The sequence below is a fragment of the Heliconius melpomene genome, chromosome 13, assembly GCF_056956725.1.
Source record: "Heliconius melpomene rosina isolate 202511_hmr_F chromosome 13, ASM5695672v1, whole genome shotgun sequence".
Lineage (NCBI taxonomy): Eukaryota > Metazoa > Arthropoda > Insecta > Lepidoptera > Nymphalidae > Heliconius > Heliconius melpomene.
The window spans coordinates 218609-242532 of record NC_140401.1 but is presented as its reverse complement, the minus strand read 5'-3'; the positions used below and the strand labels follow the sequence as shown (position 1 = coordinate 242532).

At 35.3% G+C, this 23924-nt stretch overlaps 1 protein-coding gene across 1 annotated transcript; it reads right to left on the bottom strand.

Annotated features, from left to right (window-relative positions):
• Positions 1-1205: 1205 nt before the first annotated feature.
• On the bottom strand, positions 1206-10429 carry LOC146532369 (ionotropic receptor 75a-like). Its single transcript, XM_085196610.1, has 15 exons — positions 10303-10429; positions 8841-9007; positions 7332-7473; positions 6815-6910; positions 6472-6551; positions 5567-5694; positions 5318-5375; positions 4838-4953; positions 4071-4279; positions 3698-3745; positions 3374-3558; positions 2950-3085; positions 2547-2709; positions 1864-2052; positions 1206-1511 (listed from the first exon to the last, which is right to left on the bottom strand). Exons 1-15 carry the CDS (start codon positions 10424-10426, stop codon positions 1427-1429), a joined length of 1926 nt encoding a protein of 641 aa, XP_085052736.1. The 5' UTR covers positions 10427-10429; the 3' UTR covers positions 1206-1426.
• Positions 10430-23924: the final 13495 nt, after the last annotated feature.

The window sequence follows — 23924 nt, the reverse complement described above, 5'->3', positions numbered from 1 at the left end:
GGGCTTTTAAGCTTTGAAGGGTCTACATTTGTGATATTTTAAGAATATATTTCATATCGTAATATTTTACGAATTTCAAGTCTTGCCCTTAAAAAAAATATGTGTAAAACAAAATTTTATAGTTTTTAACTACATATTTATTTGTTGGATTTACTATTTAAGTTTAAATATGATATACTGTACTTATATTTCTTTATACTTTTCAAATATAATAGTTTTCAACAAGAACTACTACTACACATGTGTTTAACCAGCATTGTCAATTAACTAATACAAAAACCAGATCCATGTAATCGTTTAGTTTAGATAAAAATGCAATTATTTGTTTAGCTTTTTTATCTTTTATTATTGAAAAAGACAAGGTAAATGAGTGTATGGGTCACGTATGGTAGTACGTGCTAGCTTGCGTCTCTGTGCCACGACGGCTCCAGTGATTTCTCATTACAATATATATACATCAGAATATGATAACACAACTTAATAAAAATGTTGAATAACCTTAAGCAGTATCGACACGTTTTCAATGAAAGCCGTTCTAATATCATCATTCTCCGTTAAGTGATCTTCAATCTATTAAAATAAGCGGGAGTGCATTCAATGAGGGCCCTCGGGAGTAAACAAGAATTGATCGCGTCATTTATAACGCGCGTTTAGATACCCGCCGACGCGCCTCCATTACTCAACGTTGAGACGGGGCGGACGTGGCCGGTGTGCGTTACACTGACGGCGTGTTTTAAACGCTGTTAATTTTTTTTTTTACTGGGTTGTTTTTTAATAGAATAATATACGAAATTATAAGGCACTGTATTATTTGTATGAACAATGTCGCGCTTTGTATGGTAAGTCCAGAGGAACTAACATATTTAATCATCAACACGAGTGAATCGATTCACAAACACTACTTAAGTCAATATATTATTTACTATATAGATACTATATGTAAATGTATTTAAATAAAAGTATATGCCGTCGTCGAACTGCACTCTATTGTTATTACTTTACCAAAAACATAGGTATGTACATAATATGCAGTACTTATAACATTTCTGGTGAAGGTAACGGGAAGCCACTGGATCGTGGGCCGCACAGGACTAATCTTTGAGGGATACCCATGTCCAACAGTGGGTGTCAAAAGGTTGGCGATGACGATGAAATAAATAAAACAGATTCTCATTTTTTAAATATATATTCACACATAAGAAAACATTGTATCTAGCATACCTACGTACAATAATAATATCATACATGTATATTGTATATCATTTTTTTATGAATTTTGCCAGACTATATGTTTATTTAAGCAAATTTCTGTGCAAAAACCACCAAACAGTGCAAATTAAAACGCGGCCTTAACACTTGTAATGTGCTGAAACTCTAAGCAGCCGGCCCCTTGACGGGCGTCAAGCATCTTTCCTTTATTGTTTTTTTATGCTTCGCTAAAAAAATCACTCCGCTCTGCGTTATGTGCGCGATTATCGAACTCTCCGCGGGCTTGTTTTTTGTTTTGCGCTCTGGAATAAATATTGATGAATTGACCATTCCTTATTGTTTTACCTATTTATGATAAATGCTGCATTGTACTGCGACTTGGAGTCGATTATTTTGTTGTTCGGTCTAGTGTAATGTTTTGGCATCTTTAGGTGTATCTTGCTTTGAATGAATTAGATAGATGTTAGCCTGCTTATGGTAAATTCTAACTATATAAGTTAGTGAATATACTTTAAACAGAAGTAAGTGAAATCAGATCACAAAAAAGGATTAGCATTACACTAGGAAGACGTCACAGTCATACTTGGCATAATATGCAGTCTCATGTACAATCAATTTATACTTACTAAGTATAATAATTAAAATCCTACTAACTTGTGAAACCAAACCTCCACTACAGCTATAATAACAGACAGCAACGCAGCGTAACCTAACGCCGCGAACGCCGGCGCCGCCTGCCCTAAAGCGAGTGCGCGCGGCGCTCTCCCCGAGCACGTAGGACGTGGACCAGACACGCGTGCGCTCGCTAAAGATGTGTGACCACGCTCGAGGAGACGCATGAGACTAAAAATTGTAACATTTTTTCGCTTTAAGTTGTATCCCTCTTATAGGTAAAGAGAACTTACTGCCAAAACACTATGTTCCAACTTAATGAAAAAAATCGGTTCGGTAGTTTTTGAGATATGGGTAACCACGTAAATGACAGGTTTTTCAATGCAGTTTATGTTTTTAAAATGCTTCTTATTTTTTTGCTAAATATATTATGATGATTAAATTTATGTGATTATGTATTATTCATATAGGCCAGTCATGGCGCAGGGGCACAAATGTGCAACCGTAAATACGTCAGGTGGTAGGTCCGATTCTCACTCGAAAAATCTCATTCTGTTATCGAGGCGAAGCACGGGGTAGTTCCGCCACTCAACGTAACGCAATGCCATTCTACAGGAGAATTCCGCGGAATGTGGGGAGCGGAGTGTCTTAACACTAGGCTCTTTTGTCTTCCTTGCTATATGCGTGAAAATGAAAAAAAAAATGTAAATGCCTATTACACAAACCTCCAAACAAAGAATTGTTTATACGGACTCCGTTTCTGACCAAATATGTACACGTTATCGGGCCCCAGCATCCGCAAGGCGCCGAGCTCGCACAGCTCGCGCTCCGAGAACGTACGCGAGATCACCTGGTAGGCGGTGTAGGGCTCCGTGTGGTACGCGTAGGCTATGCGTAGGATACGTAACGAATGTCAAATACTCTACTCTCATGAATAGTGCTAGAATATCGCTAAATTGTTTTTTTTTTATCATTATAGAAGTTCGTTTACATTATTTTTTGTTTTTTTATCATTGCAGTACCTATATATTTATATTTACTTCTAAAAAAGTTCGTAGAAATAGAAAGAAATAACGAATCCAGACGTACAAAGTACAACATACTATTATATAATTATATATTACTAACTCCCAGTCCGTATAAGGCTGATAGCAGCGGCGGGCTGCAATAGCGCGGTTGTGCGCCGCGCTCGCGTCACTTTCTTAAGCCGGAGCTCGTCCTCCTTAGGGTTCTTGTAACCGCTGTAGTAGAAGAAGCCTGGGTTCTGGGATATTAGCGTAATTTAAATATCTTCGTTCGCCACATGCCAATTGGCAATATTCTATATACGTTTTTCCAAATCTCCCTAAAAACCCTAGATATAAAATATGAAAACTTCAACACCGAAATTTGAACCCACAATCTATTCATCTAATAAATCATACTACCACATATTTCATGCAATTGAACTGTAAAAGGGACGTTCGTGAGTTCAATTCCCACTAGACCCGTGTGTCCGTCCTGCCGTCTGCGCCAAACCGCGTGAAGGTAAATTTTAAAAATAAATACATACATCAAGCCACCCCCTGGTATATCCAATATCTTCAAAGACCAGTTCAAGGTCGCTGTTGATGAGCGCGTCCATGTCAGCGAGGGTGGGCGCGGCCGCGTTCAGCAACCACGAGACCACGCTGCTCGTGTAGTAGTTGTATAGTAACATACTAGTTATGCCCACGACGAGGAGGATGAGACGACGACCTAAATTATATACGGTGCATTTAGACAAATTGTTATGATATTTTATGCAGAATATGAGTTTTTTTTTCTTTTCATTGTAAAATATGATATTAAAGTAAAAGAATGTGCGTCATAGGTATGCATTACATAATATACTTACCTTGACTCGAGGACATTTCTTCAAATAAATTGACTCCATCTTCATATGCTGAAAATTGAATATTTTAAAATAATGCTGGAATTTCCATATTAAATATTCAGCATTTTCATACGAATTGTTGAAAAGAGATGTTGTTTTATGTTATCATTTTTTTAATAAAATAAACTAATTAACTTACTTAACTAATTTATGATATGAGATAAATTGCCTTCTCTTCGTTTTACACTTTTCGCCCAATTTCCGTTCTGTCACCAGGAAAATGAAGTATCTTAAATATTATGGAGATCCAACGCTGTTCCATTGCGCCAAACGGCCTCAACTTTGCTAAAGATTAATTTAAAAATAAAAAACCTACAACAAAAAATTAGCATACCCTGTTGACAAATAACAGCAAAAACGCTAAAGAATGCATACAATCCAGGCTCGCTTCTTGCCTCTAGCACCGCAGCTATACCCAGTAGTACTGTACAAGCGACTCCCGACACTGCCGTCCACAACCACACGCCGCTTGACAGTGGCGTCAGGAACCTATTCTCGTAGCTACCTATGCCTTGGTCTAATATTAGGTAGTAGAATTTTGTCCTGTGAAACGTTATCTGTTCTAATCCATCAAACATTTACAGAAAATTTAATGAAGGCTTCTCTGACTAATTATCATAGTCATTTATTATTGAATTTGAATTTGAACTAGGAATCACAAAAATTATAATTAAAGAACAAAACACTGTCCATGATGTAGAACTACTAAAAAACCTGAAAATGGGAACTCGGAAATAAACTCAAATACACCTCTTTTGGTTTTTGTGATTTAGATCTTTTTTTAATGGAGTCTACTCAGTTACATCGTTTATTGTGCAAGAAGGTGCACAGTGCAGAGAGTCTGGAGCATAGAGGTGCTGTTTCTGTCAAGATTTGGTGCTGAGTGGAAGAAATGAAAGGAGTTAGAAAAGTGCTTAATACTAGAATAAAAAAATAATTTATTTTTGTTTTGTAAAGTCAATCAAAATTATTTCTTTCTTTATGTGTAGGATTTTTGGGTAAGCTGAGAAAAAATATTTTTTAATCTATTAGCAATAGCTATTATGCTATTTTTTAAAAATATGATTTCATTTAATACTACTGTAATAACAAAACACATACTCAAAACTAGTAGCAGGCGGGGAGAACACATCGACCCACTCCAGCCAATGCTTGAACATCCTCGCGCAAGTGCAGGAGATGTCTTGTTCTCCCCAGAATAGGGAGTTGGTGACCGCCTGCACGATATATAATATCGTATAGCACAATGCACGAATCGAACCTATATCGAACGATGGTATATTTATCACATCGTTCAATACATACAGTTTATTTTAAACACATTCCACAATATTAATAGTTGACTCTCATATTTTTCCTTAATTAACTAAAATTGACAACTTAAGAAAATACCTTCCTTTGATTTATTTCACGAAGTAAATCCTAAAAACATACGTAAAATATATAGCGCCTTATAATCTTATATAAACAATTTATATAGTTATTCGTAATATGATATTTAAATGTATAAAGGAAGCTGTTTCAGCGTGAGCTCTTTGAAAAGTGCAAGCGTGTGATATGAGATATATAATATGACAATACCAAAGTGGAGTTCCTCTCCGGCGCTCCGATCCAGCGCCCCGCCACTGTGTACTTGAAACTGATCAAATATTCATGCTTTACAAATGTTGGCGGTGCTCGGTAATATATGACTTTACGCGATGGTAGCAGTGTCCACTTATTTTCTTTATTATTTTCCGTAAATAAGGAAATTTTCAATATTTAAATAATATTGGCATAATAATTTAACATGAATACTTATATCCGTACTACATATAAGCAAAAATTTACCTAAAATTATGTATATCCTTCAGTATATACAGGAGCTGTGTCGGTATTTTAGTCAAGAGCGGCACTCCGGCTTTATATCCCACGTCCGATAGCATTTCAGGCTTGAAATCTTTTGGGTCGCCTAAAATCTATTGAAAAAACGTAATGATTAAACATAGACATTATTAAGTTATTAGTTTCACGTTATATCGTGCACAGAGCAGGGTAGACAGACGAAAACTAATTTCAAGACACTCTGTTCCCCACACACCCTAAAAAAACAAATCTTTTCTTCTTTTTCTTTGAATATTGGCTGATCGTCACGTGGTTATAAGACCAAAGCACACAAATTAACAAATCTTCTGTGCCTTACTAGACTTTTGACTTTAGTAGTTTTATTTTTGTTATCTTCACGCTTTATCTCGTATACACAAGAGTCAGAAGAGGAAACCTAGTGTTAAGACATTGCTTTCGTTCCCCATTTTCCGACCAAATTTTCAAGATATTACGTTTTACGATTACGCGCTGAATGAAAAATGTCATCGCTACGTTATGACCCTTACCAGAGCATTGAAATGAAAAAAAAAATATTTATTTTCCCGGGTGGAAATTGAACTCACAATCATCGCGTCGCTTATAGTCAGTCGAACGATGTGTCTCTGCGCCACGACGAGCTCAATTTATCCAATATTTTCTTTACTTTCAATTCTCCTACTATCAAATTTCATAAACTGAGAATCATTTCCATTTTACAAAATTAAAGTCTCAAAGTGCTTATTATAAAGGACTATTTTAAGAGTTATACTTAACACACGTCCAACGCCAGAACAACGTATTATTTTGTAAAAATATATGCGAGTATAAACATATATAATATGTATATTATTACAAGTATTGCAGGCTTTGTTTGTTTGTAAGACACTCACCACAGTAACGGCTCGCAGAGTTAAATTGTGGAAATCCCACCGATCATAATACTTGAATCTGTTCAGCGAAACGTTCACGCCTGGAGTTGTGGACGAGTCATGAAAATTCAAGGGATATTTTATTTGTTGGAATATTTCATATTACAACTAGTGTGTGATACTACCTTTTTTGTCTTACACTATCAGTTGAATTTAGTGTAAAGCATTTGTTACTGTTGAATTCTTTTTCTATTTTTTGTTCGTTTATACTATTTATTTGCTAAATGACTTGATGCTCTATACCCATTTTTCCTAATATAAAAAATATATTTTTCGTAAACAGTGCATTATAGTTTTTACCCACCGCCCTCTGGACTCCACTCCCCTATATATTTCTTCTCCAAATCATTTCCCTGTATCCTCCCATAGTTGAAAACATCGATTAGTTGTACGCGGTCGCCTGTCGAATAAAATTAAACGACTGTATGAAGTGGCTGTGAATTTTCATTGGAGTTATTTATTTTGTTCGTATATACTCGTATATCGGAAATATAGACACTAGCGACCTGCGACATCTTGGGTTACATTATTGTATTTTTTTAGGGATCTTTATTTTTTTTTTTTGAGAATGTAATGTAACCTATCTTACTCAGTGAAGATGCAGTTTTCTTATAATGAAAGAATTTTTGAAATCGGTCCGATAGTTTTTGTGTCAATACAATATAAGCATACGTATACGAAAATTCATATACAAATATGTCCACTTTATAATATTAGTATAGATAATAAATTAAGTGACGAAAAATTTTAAATGAAATATTTTCTTAAACAATTTGTGGTTCTTTTTTCCAAATAACGAATAAATAGCACCTCATACTAACCTTTATCAAAAGCAACGACGACATCAGCGTCTACGCTGAGGTTCATTCGTTGTAACACGTTCAAAATATTCCCGCCCTCGTGTTCTGCAGTCTCCTTAATAAGCCACATATGCATGGCGTCAAACAGAATACCTCGAGATGCCTTACGAAACAAATATAAAGGATTTCTTAGCGGATATTCTTTTATACTTTTTTTTAGGTACTCTGTACTCTGTACCCGCACATAGCGAGTTAGGTATGAGGAACGTTGTGTTAAGACATTCTTTTGCTAATCTTTTGTCAAATTTTCGAGACATTGCATGTTGAGCGATTTCAGCTCAATGCCCTAGTAACTGATCCCCCCGAGTGGCTCTCGAACCCCCTACCGTCGCGCTAAATGAGATGATGCTCCCGTGCGCTGCGCAATGACGGCCTCGATGGCCTTTTAAACTTAATTGCATAATATTTGCGGTCAAAACATTGTTTGTACTAATTCATCAATTTTCAGAATATAGTTAAAGCCTTAAACCTCTTAAACACAATATTCTTTACAAAGAAGCTTTGAAATGATCTTTCAACAGATTTTTGGCCACTTGTGAAATAAAGCAATATTTTATTTAAAGAAATTTCACTAAAAGGGTAAGTATATGACATAATAAACGTAAATTTATATTTATACTAGTGGACCCGAACGCGGCTACGCCCGCTTGAACTATACGAATATTTATTAAATATATTTATGAAATTATTTTCAATTTTTAATAGAGAGATGCGTTAAGCAAGTTCATTTTGGGTGACGTTTCCTAACAACAAACTTTAAAAGCAACGGTCGCATAGTGACGACGGTTGTTATTAATATGGCCGAATAAATTGCATGTCAAATTAGAGAGTATTTTAATTTATTGGTATATATCGAAAATATTACAAATATGAGAAAAAAAAGTATCTTATGTTCATCCCGGTACTCTCATGTATCTCTATATGAGTATTTTATCACAATTAAATTAGCGGTCTGACCCTGATTGCGTAAAGGACAGACAGACAGACAGACAGGGCTACTTTCGAATTTATAATATAGGTACGGATACCAACACTACCACATAGTAAGCCAGTCGTGTCGCACGGACACAAACATGCGAATTTAAGCGCGACAGGTTGTGGGTTCGATTTTCATTCGAGGAAATAAAATACTTTCATAAAATATTTCCATTTGTTCGCTCTGATAACTAGGCAAAGCGCGGCGTTGAGTACCGTCACTGAGGCTGAGGGCAACGGAAGTGTCGTAATTGTATCGGGATGTCCTAACACTAGGTTCCCAGGCTCCCTGTGACTACCCTGTTATGTGCGGGATACAGGATGAAGCTAAAAAAAATTATAAATTTCCTTGGTTGAGAGCGCTAATCTTAGGAATTACTAGTTCATTTAGCAAAATACTTTTTATGTTGGGTAGTCCAATTATCGAGTAGGCATTATGATATCACACGAAGAGACAAAAAAATCGAAAAAAGTTAAAAAGACCAGCACTAGTACCGTATTTAATATATCTTCGGTATTCTCGCACCCAGCATCCAACAGGACTCCAACAGGTACATTCCACTGCAGCAAGTTCCTTTCGAGATCGCAACTTTTATCAATTAGCTGCAACGAAACTCTGATGCCTTTGTCCATGAACTCGTGTACTAACTTTTTGTTTTCACCTACAATTTTATTATAAGCTTTATAATTTGTTGTTTTAGAGAGTGGAGTTATGTTACGTTTTTTTCAGTAAGTGAGCGGAACTCAATGTGGAGGAAATGAAAATAATAATTATATATTTCATTTAATCGAGGGGAAATCAACCCCATAACCGGTTACGTTGACAGTCCCCTTGCATCCTTACACTATAACTGGCTTCAAATACCTTTTCTGTTGAAGAAACATAATATAAATGCTAATCTATATATATAAAATCGAAAGGTCACTCACTCATCACGAAATCTCAGAAACTACATGTGCTAGGAATCTGAAATTTTGCATAGGAGTTACTTATAGGACGTAGGTGCTCGCTAAGACGGGAATTTGCAATATTCGACTTCTAAGGGGTTGTTTTTGGTGTCGAAAGTTTGTATGAAACTCCATTACTACAAATGCTAGGAGTCTCAAATTTTGCATAGACGTCACTAGGACGTAGTCATGGAGACAGAAATTAATAATAACATAGTTCACGCGGGTGAAACCGCGAGCGGGCCGCTAGTTACAAATAAAACTGACAGTTTCTTTTTATTGGATAGTTTAAAAATAGTAACGAGCATTGCACGTGACTATTAAGTGACGGTGATGGCTTTGTACTGGACTAAGAGATTTTAACCAGTCCATGCAACCTGAGCCGACGCGACATGCATACACATATTAGTCGATACTCTCTTCTATTTTAATATCTAAAATAATGACAAATTGATTCTCTTTGTCTGTTTCGTTTGATAAGAGAAAAAACCAATTTTCTTTTCAATTCATAGTTATAGTCAGTGTGTTTTTATATTATTTTCTATCAGTAAAATAAGCTATTTTTTAAGTCTTAAATATAAGTAATATTAGTCGTTTTCACTTTCACTGTAATACAACTGGCATATATTATATATATAAATCTTCCTCTTGTCTGCTAAAACTTACTTTCAAATTTTAAGTAATGTAACTATTTGTAAAATGACAAATGAACAATATGTTCAACGTGTAAGTATATTTTAAAAAACAATTTGCAGCTAATTGCAAACAGATATTCGTATCATATTGAGATTGTCTAGTATGTTAGTTCTATCTGTATATATTTTATCTACATGTGCAACATACAGAAGGTATCTTATTTTAGTAGTATCTTACAAAATTTCACAAACAATTCACCATAAATTTAACCTTCCCCCCACATATTTCATACTTGATAATAATAGCAATAATAAAATGTAAAATACCGAAATGTTTCATTTCACAAAGCGCAACTTACGTGTACTGTATTCACATGTCAAGTAGCAGAGGTAGGGAGCTCCCTTTTGCACAAAATAATCCACGGCGGCGCTGCCGGCTCCGAGAGACGCGCCAGGGTCTGGAGTGAGACACGCTGCAAGTATTACAGTTCGCCACATCGTCAGATCTGTCCGAGAGAACGTGCTTTTAATAAAATGTTACATGTGAAGAGATAACGTAAATTGACTTTTTGTCTGTAGTGTACATATGTTTTTGTATTAATTTTATATTTTCTTACATTATAGATCTGGACTGTCGTGGTCCGGTAGCTTAGCGTTTGACTAAATACGTTAGTTTTGAGCTCGATGAAATGCGGAGTTAAGCTACGACATTCAACACGCACTGTTTTAAATTAGACTGGAAAGAAGAGAACCGGACCGTATTACCGTACTATGTGCGTATCTATATTATAAATATTTATTAAAAACGTTATGTTAGGTTAAGTTAGACAAATCTTACTGTGAGTTAATTCTGAGAAAGTGAATACTTTCCTTTACAAATAAAAAAAACATCCACATGGCCAGCAGGGTAGGCGTTACATGGGTGTTTAGTGGCGGAACGCCTTGGCTGGTTGTCACAGCCAGGAAATGAAAATAATTCTTTTTAGAGAAAAGAATTAGTTTATAATATAGTTTGTATAGTTATTAAATAATGTGCACTAAAATAACGACGTGGCCGTTTTCGAATTTCCATTGAAATAGAAATTATTGCCAATACCGAAAATTTTAAATAATATTTTAAGCAGAGCTAATAATTTGAGTTGAACGATCCAAAATATTTAAACATTTAGTCACGTTTATCAAAAAAAACTCATTAAAATAATAAATTTCACGCCTCTCTACCCTTTGATTAAGCGTATTGTATTCGCAAATAAATACTGTTGCCTTTATAGCTGTTTTCAACAAAGAAATTATAGTACGCGTTGAATCCCGCCCGTGGGACCTATTCTAACTTTCAATAGCTCTCATTTATAAAGTTAAAACCATTTGAAAAGTAATATGGAAACTAGAAGGTCATAGGTTCAACGAAATCGCGAAATTAACTACGCTATGTTCTTTATTATAAGCTAATTAAAACTTTTAATTATAAGAATTCAATTAAAAATTAATTATAGAGCCGATTTATATATTCGTACGATACGTATGTCGTTTTTTTATGCAGCTTCGAGCTGTATATTGCATATAGCAGGGCAGGCTGAGGAAACCTAGTGTTAGGACACTCCGTTTCCCACTTTCCGATGAATTTGAATTGAATGTGATGAACTGTGAACGTGACTGTGAACGCGATGGTGGTGGGTTCGGTCCCTACTTGAAGTAATGAGTACATTTATTTTAATTTCTTTCCTTTGGTACATAAAATCGCGACACGTTGAGTTCCGCCACTGTGTAAACGCAAATCTGGAAACACTCAACCAATGTCTTCTGTTTCATACGTCATATTTATTAACAACTGAACTAAAAGTGAAAAGATATCTCCAGTTTCAACTTACCCGAACCAAACGTAATAAGCAAATGAAATTCAATTCACCATTAGATCCGTACACAAATATAATTCGGGGCTGTGACGTCCGCTAATGTCGGTGCTTTACTTGTCAATCAAAAGATCGAGGGTAATTGACGACTATTAGCATAATAGTGCGGTCAATAAATGAAATGCTTGGAGACATGTCAAATTTGCACTAATTTGCCACGATTTAAGCATTTTGAGTACAAAATTGGGATTATTTTGCACAGACACTATACTAATATTATTTGAAGTGAAAGATGTTTGCGACCAAAATATAATGTTTTATCGTTTTACATAAAGCTTTAAGTATTTTATTATATTTATCAGCTTCACGCTGTATCCCACACCTAGGGGGTAGGACACCTAGTGTTAAGACACTCGACACATCGAGTGTTGAGTGGCGAAACTCAACGCCACGATTCGTCTTGTTACCAGAGCGAGAAAATAGAAATTATTTATTCTAGTTTATTTCTAGCTAGTCGTTGCTCGCAACTTTGTTTACAATTGAAAATCTCAAATTCTGCCGCTTCCATGGGAATTGCGAAAAACTGCTCCTCTACACTATTTCTATTCTAAGTCCAATAGTTTTATCTGTGCGTTGCAAGTCGTTTAGTAACGGAAGAGTCGTATATATTATATGAGTAGGTAGGTACCTATATATTACGCCACAATTTACAATTTGACGCCAATTGGCACAAGTGTGTGACTGCACTCCTAAGTGCAATTGGTTATGGGTTCCATCCTACTTGAGCGAATGAAATTTATATTTTTATTTGTTCGCACTGGTGTCAAAGCAAAGCGCGGCGACGAGTTCCGCCACTCAACACGTAACGCCTCCAGATTTGCGGCGGAAAGTGGGGAACGAAGTGTCTTAACACTAGGATCCTACTCTGCTGTGTCTGTGATACAGCGTGAAGCAGATTTAACAGCTTACAAGTTAAACAAAAACTTTGTCGTCCTTATCCTAAAATCTAGTTAACGTAGAATAATTCATCTTAGTATCTCTAACGGACTTACTTACGACGTTGCTGGGCATTATTAAATGAAATCGCCCCAACTATCCTTACCACTTAAAACACACACAACAGCCTTAACATAGTATCGTCTACCAAATAGGAACAAAAAGCCACTTATATCTGTAAATAATGAGAAAGTCAACAGTTTGATTAAAGTATATAGCAATATAAAGTTTTTTCATTCAATTAGTCAATACGGAGTCGTATTAGCGGGCGCTTGTTTGACGTCCGCTATAAAAGAGAATGGCAAACAAGCGAGGCGAGTGCAGTCGTGCTCTCTATTACACTGTACGGGATTGAGGACAATCGTGTCGACGAGACAGTGTGGATTCAATTCCTCGCCCTGGCAACGAGGGCGAGTGCGGCGCTGAGTTACGCCACTCAAAATAACTCAATATATCCAGAATTTGCAGGAAAGTGAGGATTTGACGGAATATCAGATTTCGATGTTAAAAACTGTGATAGAATATTTATAATCTTTTATTCTTATTATATTTATTGAAATGTTCTATTACGTTTCCATTGGGCAATTATATAATTATAAGTTATTTCCATATTCTTTGGCGTTTACTTGCGCCACTCAACACGCAATATCTCGAAAATTGGGTGGAAGTGGGGAATTAAGTGTCTTGACACTAAGTTCCCTCAGTCCATTCATCTATGCGGGAAGACGTGAAGCTGCTAAGAGTAAAATTATGAGTATTTAAAATTTTATTAATTTGATTATAAAAGAGACAGATCCGGTGTCACAGACGGCCCAGGTTGGATGAAAGCAAAAGAGGCGTGTGCGTTGCTACAGGACAATATAAATGCTAATTCCGGCGGCCACGGCCCTCCCCGGCCCTCCCCGGCCCTCCCCGGTCCTCCCCGGTCCTGCCTCTACCTCTATACGAGTATACGAGGTTTTAACGTTTTAACATTTTAGAGCGTCGCCTTAATGTTTGCTCCTGCGATTATCGTGTATTAGCTTAGTATTCACTATAGCCGCTACAGCGGGGCTGCAATCTGATTTTAAATTTTACTTTACTTTTCTAAGTAGAATGTTTCTCTCGTGGTCTGTTGTCTGTGGTGCGGTGTGTAAGCGACGTCTGTTAGCTTTTATTGTGCTCGCTAAGTCTTAAAACGGTTATTAGGTATGTTTTAATATTTAAAATTATTACATTTTCCTTAATTTTGTTTTTCGATATTTTTTAAAGTTTGCACAAGGATTAGTGAACGAAGACTTGATATTTTAAAATATTCTAAGTATCTTCTAGTATTAAGAAGATTATTTCAATATCCTAAGATTTTAATAATTATAGTCAATCACTAAGTTTAGAACTACAAATAAAATATATTACAGAAAGTATTTAAAATTGAGTGAAACGTGGGGAATAGAATGTCTAAACACTAATACATATGAGCCCCGCATGCCGCGGGCAGGAGCGCGAAATAAGTTTCATCTCAACACAACCACTCAGCCACAATGTCATTCTAAACTAAGTTAGCAAATATGAAACATAACCGCATTATAACGATCCAGAATACTTAGAGGGTGTTAAATATTGTTAGAAGGGACCCATTTAACAGGCTAAGCCTTCCGGGCTGACGTACAAGGGCGCAAATTGCGTCGTGACCGCTACGTGTCGCCGTAATTTATACAAATTTGCCGCATTTATCGTCGCTTAAGGATTTTAGGAATTAATGACTGCTTCGTCTGTGAGTGCCGAGCTTTTTGTTATGTCTCCAAGTTTTTTTTTTTATTTCAAAATTATTACAAACGTTTAGTAGGTTTGGGAACGATGGAATTTCAGTATTGAATTAGTATAGAAGACTATTAAGTTCACCTTTTAACTTCATCCTGTATCTTATATATAGCAGGTAGTCAGAGGAAGCCTAGTGTAAATACACTACATTCCCCACTTTAAAATTTAAGACAACGTGTTCAGTAACAACGGACTTCAACGTCGCAGTTTATCTTCTTACCAGAGCGAAACAATAGTTAACATTCATTCCCCCGAAAGGGGGAAATATGTTGCAGCAATATACAAAGAAGAAGAATCGAGTCAAAGGATACTTCTTAATATACAATGTTTCGAGTGACTTGATCCAATATTGAAACAATATCTTCTTCAGATATCGGTTGAGGATAAGGTAAACTATTTACCTGATATCTGGGAAGACTGTCCAGTACATTGATTGCTTTAAATTGTAGTAATCTCGAAGGTCAAATCCAATTATTTCGTTATTAGCGAAGAAGATAAAGATACCACTACAAATTCAAAGTATTTTTTTATTATTTTTATTCTCTTTTTAATTTATTTAATTTTATTGGAATATAGTGTGGATGAAAGTAGTAAATTATTCTGTAATGTTGATCCAATTCGTAAAAGATACAAGTTCGCTCGCTCTCGCCCTCTCGAGGTGAAGCTTCATTTACCGCAAACATTTTCATAACATACATACTTAACGTCGCCTTTAAATACAGAATTATATTTTAAAATTTTATCACTTTAGGATAGGAAGAAAATTATATATTTTCCAATATAAGAGGCTTCTCCTTGAAGCAGTAAGACGAGCTCTGCCATAATGAAACTGTGAAGTCTTTCACGTACTTACCTATTCGTTTCCTATCTTAAATTATTTGCTCGCTTGGGCCCCTGCATCACGACCAGCCTAGACTTTTTCTACGTAATTTACTTATCTTATTTCAGTTATTTTTTGTTAAAAAATCAGTCCTCGATCTCAACCTCCGAGTTCCACATAATTAAGTCTCAGGTTTAAGTAAAGCAGTAAGGTCAAAACAGCCAACAATGTGCTCTACACTAATTAAGATGTACTCATACTGTGCAATTTAATTGCGAGCCAGCACTCGACGTAACGCAGCGGAGCATTCATGACATGTATTCATAGAAATGAAGAATAGATTTCATTAGTGACCCTTGCTTAGTTAACATCACTCTCGTCTCCGCTGATACTGTCTGTATGCTCGTGCTCGTGTACAAGTGACCTCTTGTTGTGTACTCGTGTGATAATGAATTTGAATTGTTGTGGGGTATCTAGAGTGCGCTTACATTTTTTGCTTATGATTTAATGAGAAGATATTTCTTTTATGGAGCTTAAAATGATTATTATAATTATATTAAAAATAATTAACAGGAATCTGATACTTAACTCGAATTAAATTTTAATAATAAGTAAAAGTAATTTTAAAGTAATTTTGTTTTGTGGATTTTCAGTAAATCCATAAAAATAATAGGAACATTTTTATTTTAACAAAAGTTGTGCATATATTATTTTTGTAAGAATAGGGGTTAAATTTTTAAAATAAAAATTCAAGTGCGAAGAAAGCGAAAATATTAATTGAAATTTAAATTATGCGTGTTTTTCTTAAAGTTTAGTTTCCCAATCCAACGTTTACATAACTTATATTACATGTAACATATGTATAAAAATATACAAACACATATATACGCATGTAAGATTTCAAATCCAACCTACTCTAGGTGTTAACCGCGTAGGAAATCAACAAATGGCTCGCTTGCTTCTAGATTGTGTAGAAAGCTTGTGTGTGCTGTCTTGTCACACACGACTATACAAAGAGAGACAAAGACAGATCTAAAGATGAAAGTAAAATTGTAGATTATGAGACACGTCTGTTCTCCACTTTCTGCTGAAATTTTAAATATTTCCTTTCTCCGATTGGAAATTGAACTCACAACCTGTCGCGTTAATCAATAATAAGTTACCTTTTATTTTATATCTCTTATATAGCGTAATGTAATCTTTGTTATTGCTTGAATGATGTGTTCTCTGTTATTAGTCGTATTTAATTACATGAGTATTATATCTTTAACATGTGTGAATGTTAATACAGTCACATTTTATGCCCCGCGCCACGACGGGCCCCATACATACACGCTGTCGCATTGTATTTATTGTATTTATTATTCGGGTCTTATAGAGAAAAAATACAGCTTTCAATTAAACAGATAAAATTAAATATTACCAATTGGTTTACACGACCTTCCCAATCTGCCTGAATGAGAAGTCAACACGCAATGACTCTAGAATTCGGCGGGAATGGGGAACGGAGTGTCTTAATGCTAGGTTCCCTGTGCCTACCCCGCTGTGTGACGCTTGTATATACAATCATGACTAATGTTGGGATTAGATGAGTATTACTGTAAAAGTTCTAGGTACACCAGAAATCAAAAAAAACTTCTTATACTTGAAAATGAAAAGCAATAACATATTTTACAATTTTGAACAGCTATATATATAAAAATGAAAAGCTAAAGTCTAACCAGAGTCCGCCTCACGTTAGACCTATTTGCAAGGGGGCGGCAAATCGTCGGCAAATTGCGGTCATGCTTGAGATGCTATCCTGAAAGCATTGTCTTGTCGACAGAGCAGAGGCTGTGTATTAACAATTGTTATGTGTACAATGTGTATGTGTTGTGCTGTGAGGTACAATATGTGTTATTTTTGCAAGAAAGTGACCTTGTTGAGAAGTGTTCAGTGTCGATTTTGTAGGAATAATAAACATTATTTAGCGCCTCGTTGTTATACATGATTAGATGTGAAGAAATGATGAAAATTAACGGTTAGTTATTAATACTTAGACAAACTAAACAGAATGATCACTCGCTTCTTCACTTTTCGTGTAAGCAGATTTTTTTTCGTAACTTTGAATCGAATTCGTGGTAAATTGCTTGCCGGCTTACATTCAGATACGATACAGTTTTTTTTAAAGTCGTCGTGGTACAACGGTGTCTGATGTACGCGCGACGGTTGTGGGGTAACGCCCGACGCGCTGTGCCTGTAGAATGCGGGGAAAGATGGGGAACGGAAGTATGTTAATGGGCAACGGAATGTCTTAAAACTAGGTTCCCAGATTCCTTTGCCTACCCTGGCTATAGGCGGAATACAACGGGAAGTTAAAATATTCTAGTAGTTGTTCTATGTATCCCTTAATTTTTTGCCTATTTTGAAATGTCTTATTTAGTTTTGAAGTGTAGCGCCACGCCTGTCACAGACCGACACTTCGCAACATCAGTCCCGTCAATCCAAACTGAATAAAAGCTACAATAAAAGGCAAATAAAAGCTGCGCTCCAAGTTGGCCGGCCCACTTGCCGACAGTGCGACAGTTGTAGCACGACGGCGGCGATCACGCACTGAGAGCATTGTCTTGTATCCCGGAAACCGCCGGCTGGATGCGGGCTATGCGGGAGATGCGGGAGGCAGCGTGTATGTATGCCTGAGGCTTACGCTTTTGAAGTTACATACTTTTTATATACAATAATTTGCTTATAGTGGTTTAATTTTATATATTGTTCAAGACATTTTTGAAGTATTAAGCGTAAAACTTATTTTAACAGATATTATGCCGTTATATGTATACTCGTATAGGGCATCATTGAAGACCAAAAACGGTGAAGCTAGTTACTTCCCTTGCATTTTCTCAGCTGCTTGATGTAATTTCTTATTACCATATTTTTAACAAAGGTAAGTAAACATTTAAATATCTTAAAGTAGTAGGCACAATTAACATAGATTTAAAAACCTTACCAAGAGATAGCTAAAGCAGAAGCACTAGTGAGACCAGGTAAAGTGAGAGAAAGTTAATTCCCAACGCATTAAAAATTCATGGGATCAAGCTTCCTATCCAAAAATAAGTTGTTTGTTTCGTTTACAAGTTTTCTCGTTCAAAGCGCGGGTCACTGCTGCCTTCATACAAATTCAAATTTGAGCTTTTTATTGTTCAGCGCGAGGCTCATGCAGCCTGAACTAATATTGACGTGATAAACCTTTTTCGGCTTAATCTCGATAAAAGGGCCCTTTGTGATTGCTCTAATAACTTTGTTACTTTATACGCTAAAAATTATACTGTAATTGTAACTTGGTTGTAAATAATTTAATGTATAAGAATTCATAAAAGTAATTCAGACTAATTAAAATAAATGTAATGACATAATTTGTGTGGCCGCGGTGTCGCAGCGCGGCGGCACGCAATACCATGCGCAATGGTCGTGGGTTCGATTCTTACACAGAGGCATGAATTAATTATTTTTATTACATCGCTCTGGTATCACAATGGCTAACAATGCCCATAATTAGGCAGGAAAATGAGGAATGGACTTTCTTAACACCAGGTTCCTTCAGCCTATCCTGCGACATTGGGGTTACAGCGTGTAGCTGCTTTATTTAGTATTTAAAATATATATTTTTAACATCTCCAAATGCACTACTTTAATAGTGATGTGTAAAGACTTTAGGTTGAGGGTTGGAGTGTCGTTCAAACTAAATGTTAAAGATATGGTATACTAAGGTATGGTATCAATTTAAGAATATACGTAATACTAAAATTTTTGTTATTTAAATATATCTTAATTAATAACTAGCTATCTTTCGATATTTTTAATTTTTAGTGAACTCAACGTCGCTGTAATACAATGGGAAAATAAACATTTCATTCATTCCCTCAAATGGGGATCAAACGGTTGCATTATTTTACTATTTAAACTATAAAATACAATAATAAATGAAATGAAATAAAATAAAACAAAAATAAACAATTCCTTTGTTTCGCTGAATTAATAACTAAGTAGATAAATATTAGTAGGGATAATTCGACGTCGCGTCACTCCGCCCAAGGTTATTCTAAAACGTAATCACTTTATTGCCGTGGTTCAGGGGCGCTCAACTTGCGGGCCGTGTTGCTGTGTACATGTATATTAAATCTGGGTTCACTCTACTCTGCTATATCCGGGATAAGGAGAGAAACTAACTTTTTTGCCGCTATTCTCAGGACAAAAGCCTTTCAAGCGTTCAATAGCCTTCTCTAGACCGACACTACTGACGTTACTTAAATATATGATAAATCAAAGTCTCACTTATATTTTAAAATGTGATCAAAAACTTTGACTTATTAAATTTTAAAATATAAGTTTTTATTTTGTCCTTTTCTTTTAAAGCAATTGGTGTCTCCTGCATAACGCGGGGTATCTTTCTGCATTAAGTATTCAAAACATTCACAATAGCGCCACCCAGAGCAGCGAAGCGGGCAATATACGAAATTACTGAAATGTCACTCAAAACCACTTTTTCCCTTCGCAGACGCTAACTGTAATTTAATTTGATAATTGTTTAAAAAAACGTCTCAAATATTTTACGCCTCTGTCGCGGATGATACGTCGTCTCGCGACGGCCGTCATTTTCTTGTTTTTATCTTTAAAACAATTTATGTCTTATAAATTATTAAGCATATTTTCTTGTATTACTGCTAGAAAAACATATTTGTTTTGGCTTGTTTCTAAAAATTAAAATAAATCATTCCCCTAGTAGAGAGTAGAGCTCACGCTTGACCGCTATAGATACCTACTAGATTTTAAGCAAGCACTTTTTTTATTATTTATTCAATAATATTCATTTTACAGTAAAAGCTACAGGTAGTAGATTCAAGAAAATAAAATATTTAAAATCCCTAGTAAGCAGGCAAAGCTCGGCCGCAATATGCAGTACCTCGAGAATTTGATGGGAAGTGGGGAACGGAAGTATCTTAACACTGGGTTCCCTCTGCCTACCTTGCTACGTGCTAAATCCAGCGTAAAAAATAAGTTAATACAATATGGACACTTAAATGCAAAATAATACTCAATTTTATTAATATGTAATCAATTAATTATAACGAATCCAAATCCTTTAATAAGCTGTAATTAATTTAATCACGTTCATACGAGGTTGATTATATTTCAAAGGATTGGAAATAATAACAGACGGAAAGTGCTATAATATATATATAATTATATTTATTTAATTGATTAATATTAATTTCAATAAATAATAATATTTTATTTGAAAAATATATGGGTAAATAAATGTGCATTATGAAATAAACGTTGCGAATATTATTATTAATTTTAGCTTCACACTGTATACCACAGATAGCAGGGAAAGCAGAGGGAACCGGGGCACCTACTGCTAAAACATTCCGTCTCCCATCGAGATATTTCCGTTCCCGTTTTCCGCCGATTTCTTTCGTCATTGGGTTCTGTGTAGCTACAAAAAAATAAAAAATAAACATTAGTATAATTTAAATAATTAGTTCAAAATAAATTATTATGTCATTTATATAGATAAAGAACACATTCAAAAGCAACACGTTTAAAGTTCGTTTTTATTATTTAAGTTGGTTGCACGACCCGTTATCTTCGCTCACTGAGTCGAAAGACTCGACAGCGTGAGCTTACTAAATACCCCGTCTTTACGTGCCTTATAATAATTCCATGCTGAAAGTAAGATGTCTATTTTGTGTCGGGAAAATGGATTTTACGGAAAAATTAAATCTACTTTCATTTCGCTAACGCTGCAAGCGCCCGGAGCGCCGACAAATAAATTGTTCACGGGGTCGAAAGTAAACAGCGAATCAAGCGGTAATCTCTCCGCCGTTATTGTTTTAAAACACCCTATTGCTGGGAAATTACAATTTAGATAAATAAAAATTGAACACTGTATTTGTCTTTTCATATTGTGCCTGTTTGGTTCGGAAATGGAGAGCTTGGGAGGTCTTCTTATGTGAATTATTATTTCTCTCTTACATTTTTTAAATATAGGCAATGAAATGGAGGATTCTAATAAGAAATTTAAGAATTTATTTCACAAAAAGATAAAATTAATTATAAAATATAAATTTCTTGTAGAAAAATCTTAGTCATCCAAGTGACGTGACCACAACAGTTCTAAGCTCTCATTAAACAATTTTGAATATGAATTACTCGCGATATTCCCGAAGGAGGCAGCCATGGTGCAGTGGAGCAGCGTCGGAATGCGATGTTTGTGGACTCGATTCGCATTTGGAGAAATGTTTTTTTTATTATTATTATTTTTATTTCCTCGCTCTGGCAACGAGAAAAAACGCGGCGTGTAGCAGCCTACTTACAAAATTGTATTTTCATATTTTATACATAAACTAGCGGACGCGCGCAGCTTCGCTTGCGTATTTAGGGGTGAATTCTAATAAACCACGAAACATGTGTTCAATGAAATATTTTAAGACTCTAAATTTCAAATTTTATAAAAATCGGTGGCGATTTAAAGATTTTTCCATACAAACTTTCAACCCCTTATTTGCACCCTTAGGGGGTGAATTCTAGAAAACCATGAAACATGTGTTTAATTATATACGTTTAAAAGTCTGAATTTCAAATTTTATGAAAATTGGTGACGATTTAAAAAAAACCTATTAAAACTTTCAACCCCTTATTTGCACCCTTAGGGGGAGAATTCTAGAAAACGATGAAACACGTATTCAATTAAATACTTTTAAGAATCTAAATTTCAAATTTTATAAAAATCGGTGCCGATTTTTTTTTCCATACAAACTTTGAACCCCAATTTCATAAATTCAATAATCCCTTCTTAGTGGATGTCCAGATTACGAAAGTAAACTTTTGCCCAAATTTAACGTTTCTACGCACAGCGGTTACGGCTGTGCGTGCGTCTTACCTCAGTCAGTGAGGACAAGTCCATTTATATATATAGATGTTCTGTTATTTAATGTCTATAAGTACACGGGCAAAAGCGTAACTCCCTATCCCGCGGAAATTCCAGGGTAAAAAATACCCTACTTGTTACTCCACAACCTGCTCTATCGGTGAAAGTGAATACACAGTGAAATGCAAAGCATTAAATTTGAACCCCCAACCATTATTTACAGTTCAACTAATTGCCAATTGTGCCACGGTGTCGTTAATGACTTTTTTAAGCAGTAAATTATATTCAAAATATTATTCAACTTCAGTTTCACTGTTTCATATGAAACTAAGGACAGCTACGTCTTTTCAATTAAATCTCTTTATATAAGTAGATACTATCTTACACTAAGAAAGAAGTGCTTTTCAGAATCATAGCTTTTGAACTTTGCTTTTAAAAGCTTGAATTTCTTTCAGGATTTAGTTCTATTTCAACATTTTTTAATTATCATTTCTTATCTACACCCATCTTTCCTTTCAGCTCAATTTTCCATATTTCCCTTGTAAATGTACCAACTATAACTTTCTGTCTATGCAGATCTGAGAATATTCTTTAAATATGAACGTTTAAGTGGGAATTGAACTCAAACCATCACGTACTTTATTTAATTCTTCAATCTACCAAGATAGCCTTTTTTAAAATAAAATTGAAATCTCCCTTTCCCCCTTGTAGCAAGGTATCCCCAATGATAGATCACCCGACGCAACCACCCGGCGGCTCTGCATCCCTTGTCTTATACTTTACTTTATAAATCGTCTGCTGTCATTAATTATAGAACACGTGGGTTGGTGGAGCGCGGTCCTAGAGCTCGCTTGATCGATGGCTTCCAACGATTTTATTTATAAGCTTTGCAATTCAAAACTTGGCAGTGTTAGTAATAAGTATACATTTTAAAAATGAAAATAAACTTGTGCCATATATAATTTATTGAACACTTAGAAATTGGTGGCTTTGGCTTAAAACCCTAGTCGAGGGTATATGTATATAATACACAAATAAATGTAGAGTTACCTCAATCTTGTTAGAAAAACGAGAACATAAAGATTTATCACTAACTTAAAATTTACCTAATTAATAATGGAAAACCTACGAAAGCAGAAAATATAAGCGAAATAGATTTCCCATTATCAATCATTAGCCCGCGCGGCAGACAGTTACACACACAGACGCGGTGAATTAAACGCTACATTTACCATACAAATGTGCATTCAGGGACCTAATCAACTTTAAGCTCTCCACAATTGTAATAAACGACATCAAAATCGTTGTAGCCATAGAGTGAGTTTGATACATTAATCATGTCCAATGTGTGACTCCCCTTTGTTTCATGGAGTGCTCCATTCTTTTAACTACCTTAGAATTTATAGCTTATTTTTAATTTGTTTTCTTGTTACTATTTACGAATAAAAATATTTAGTTTAGAATAAACAGAGACAGATAATTAATTTTATTCGAATCGGGATCGAACCCATAACCAGGCATACTTTTGTAACTGGCTGCAGGAGACACTTAGACAACTGACTTCAAGTAACTAACTAATAAATTAGAAGAAAATAGATACTGAAAATAATTAATAAGATG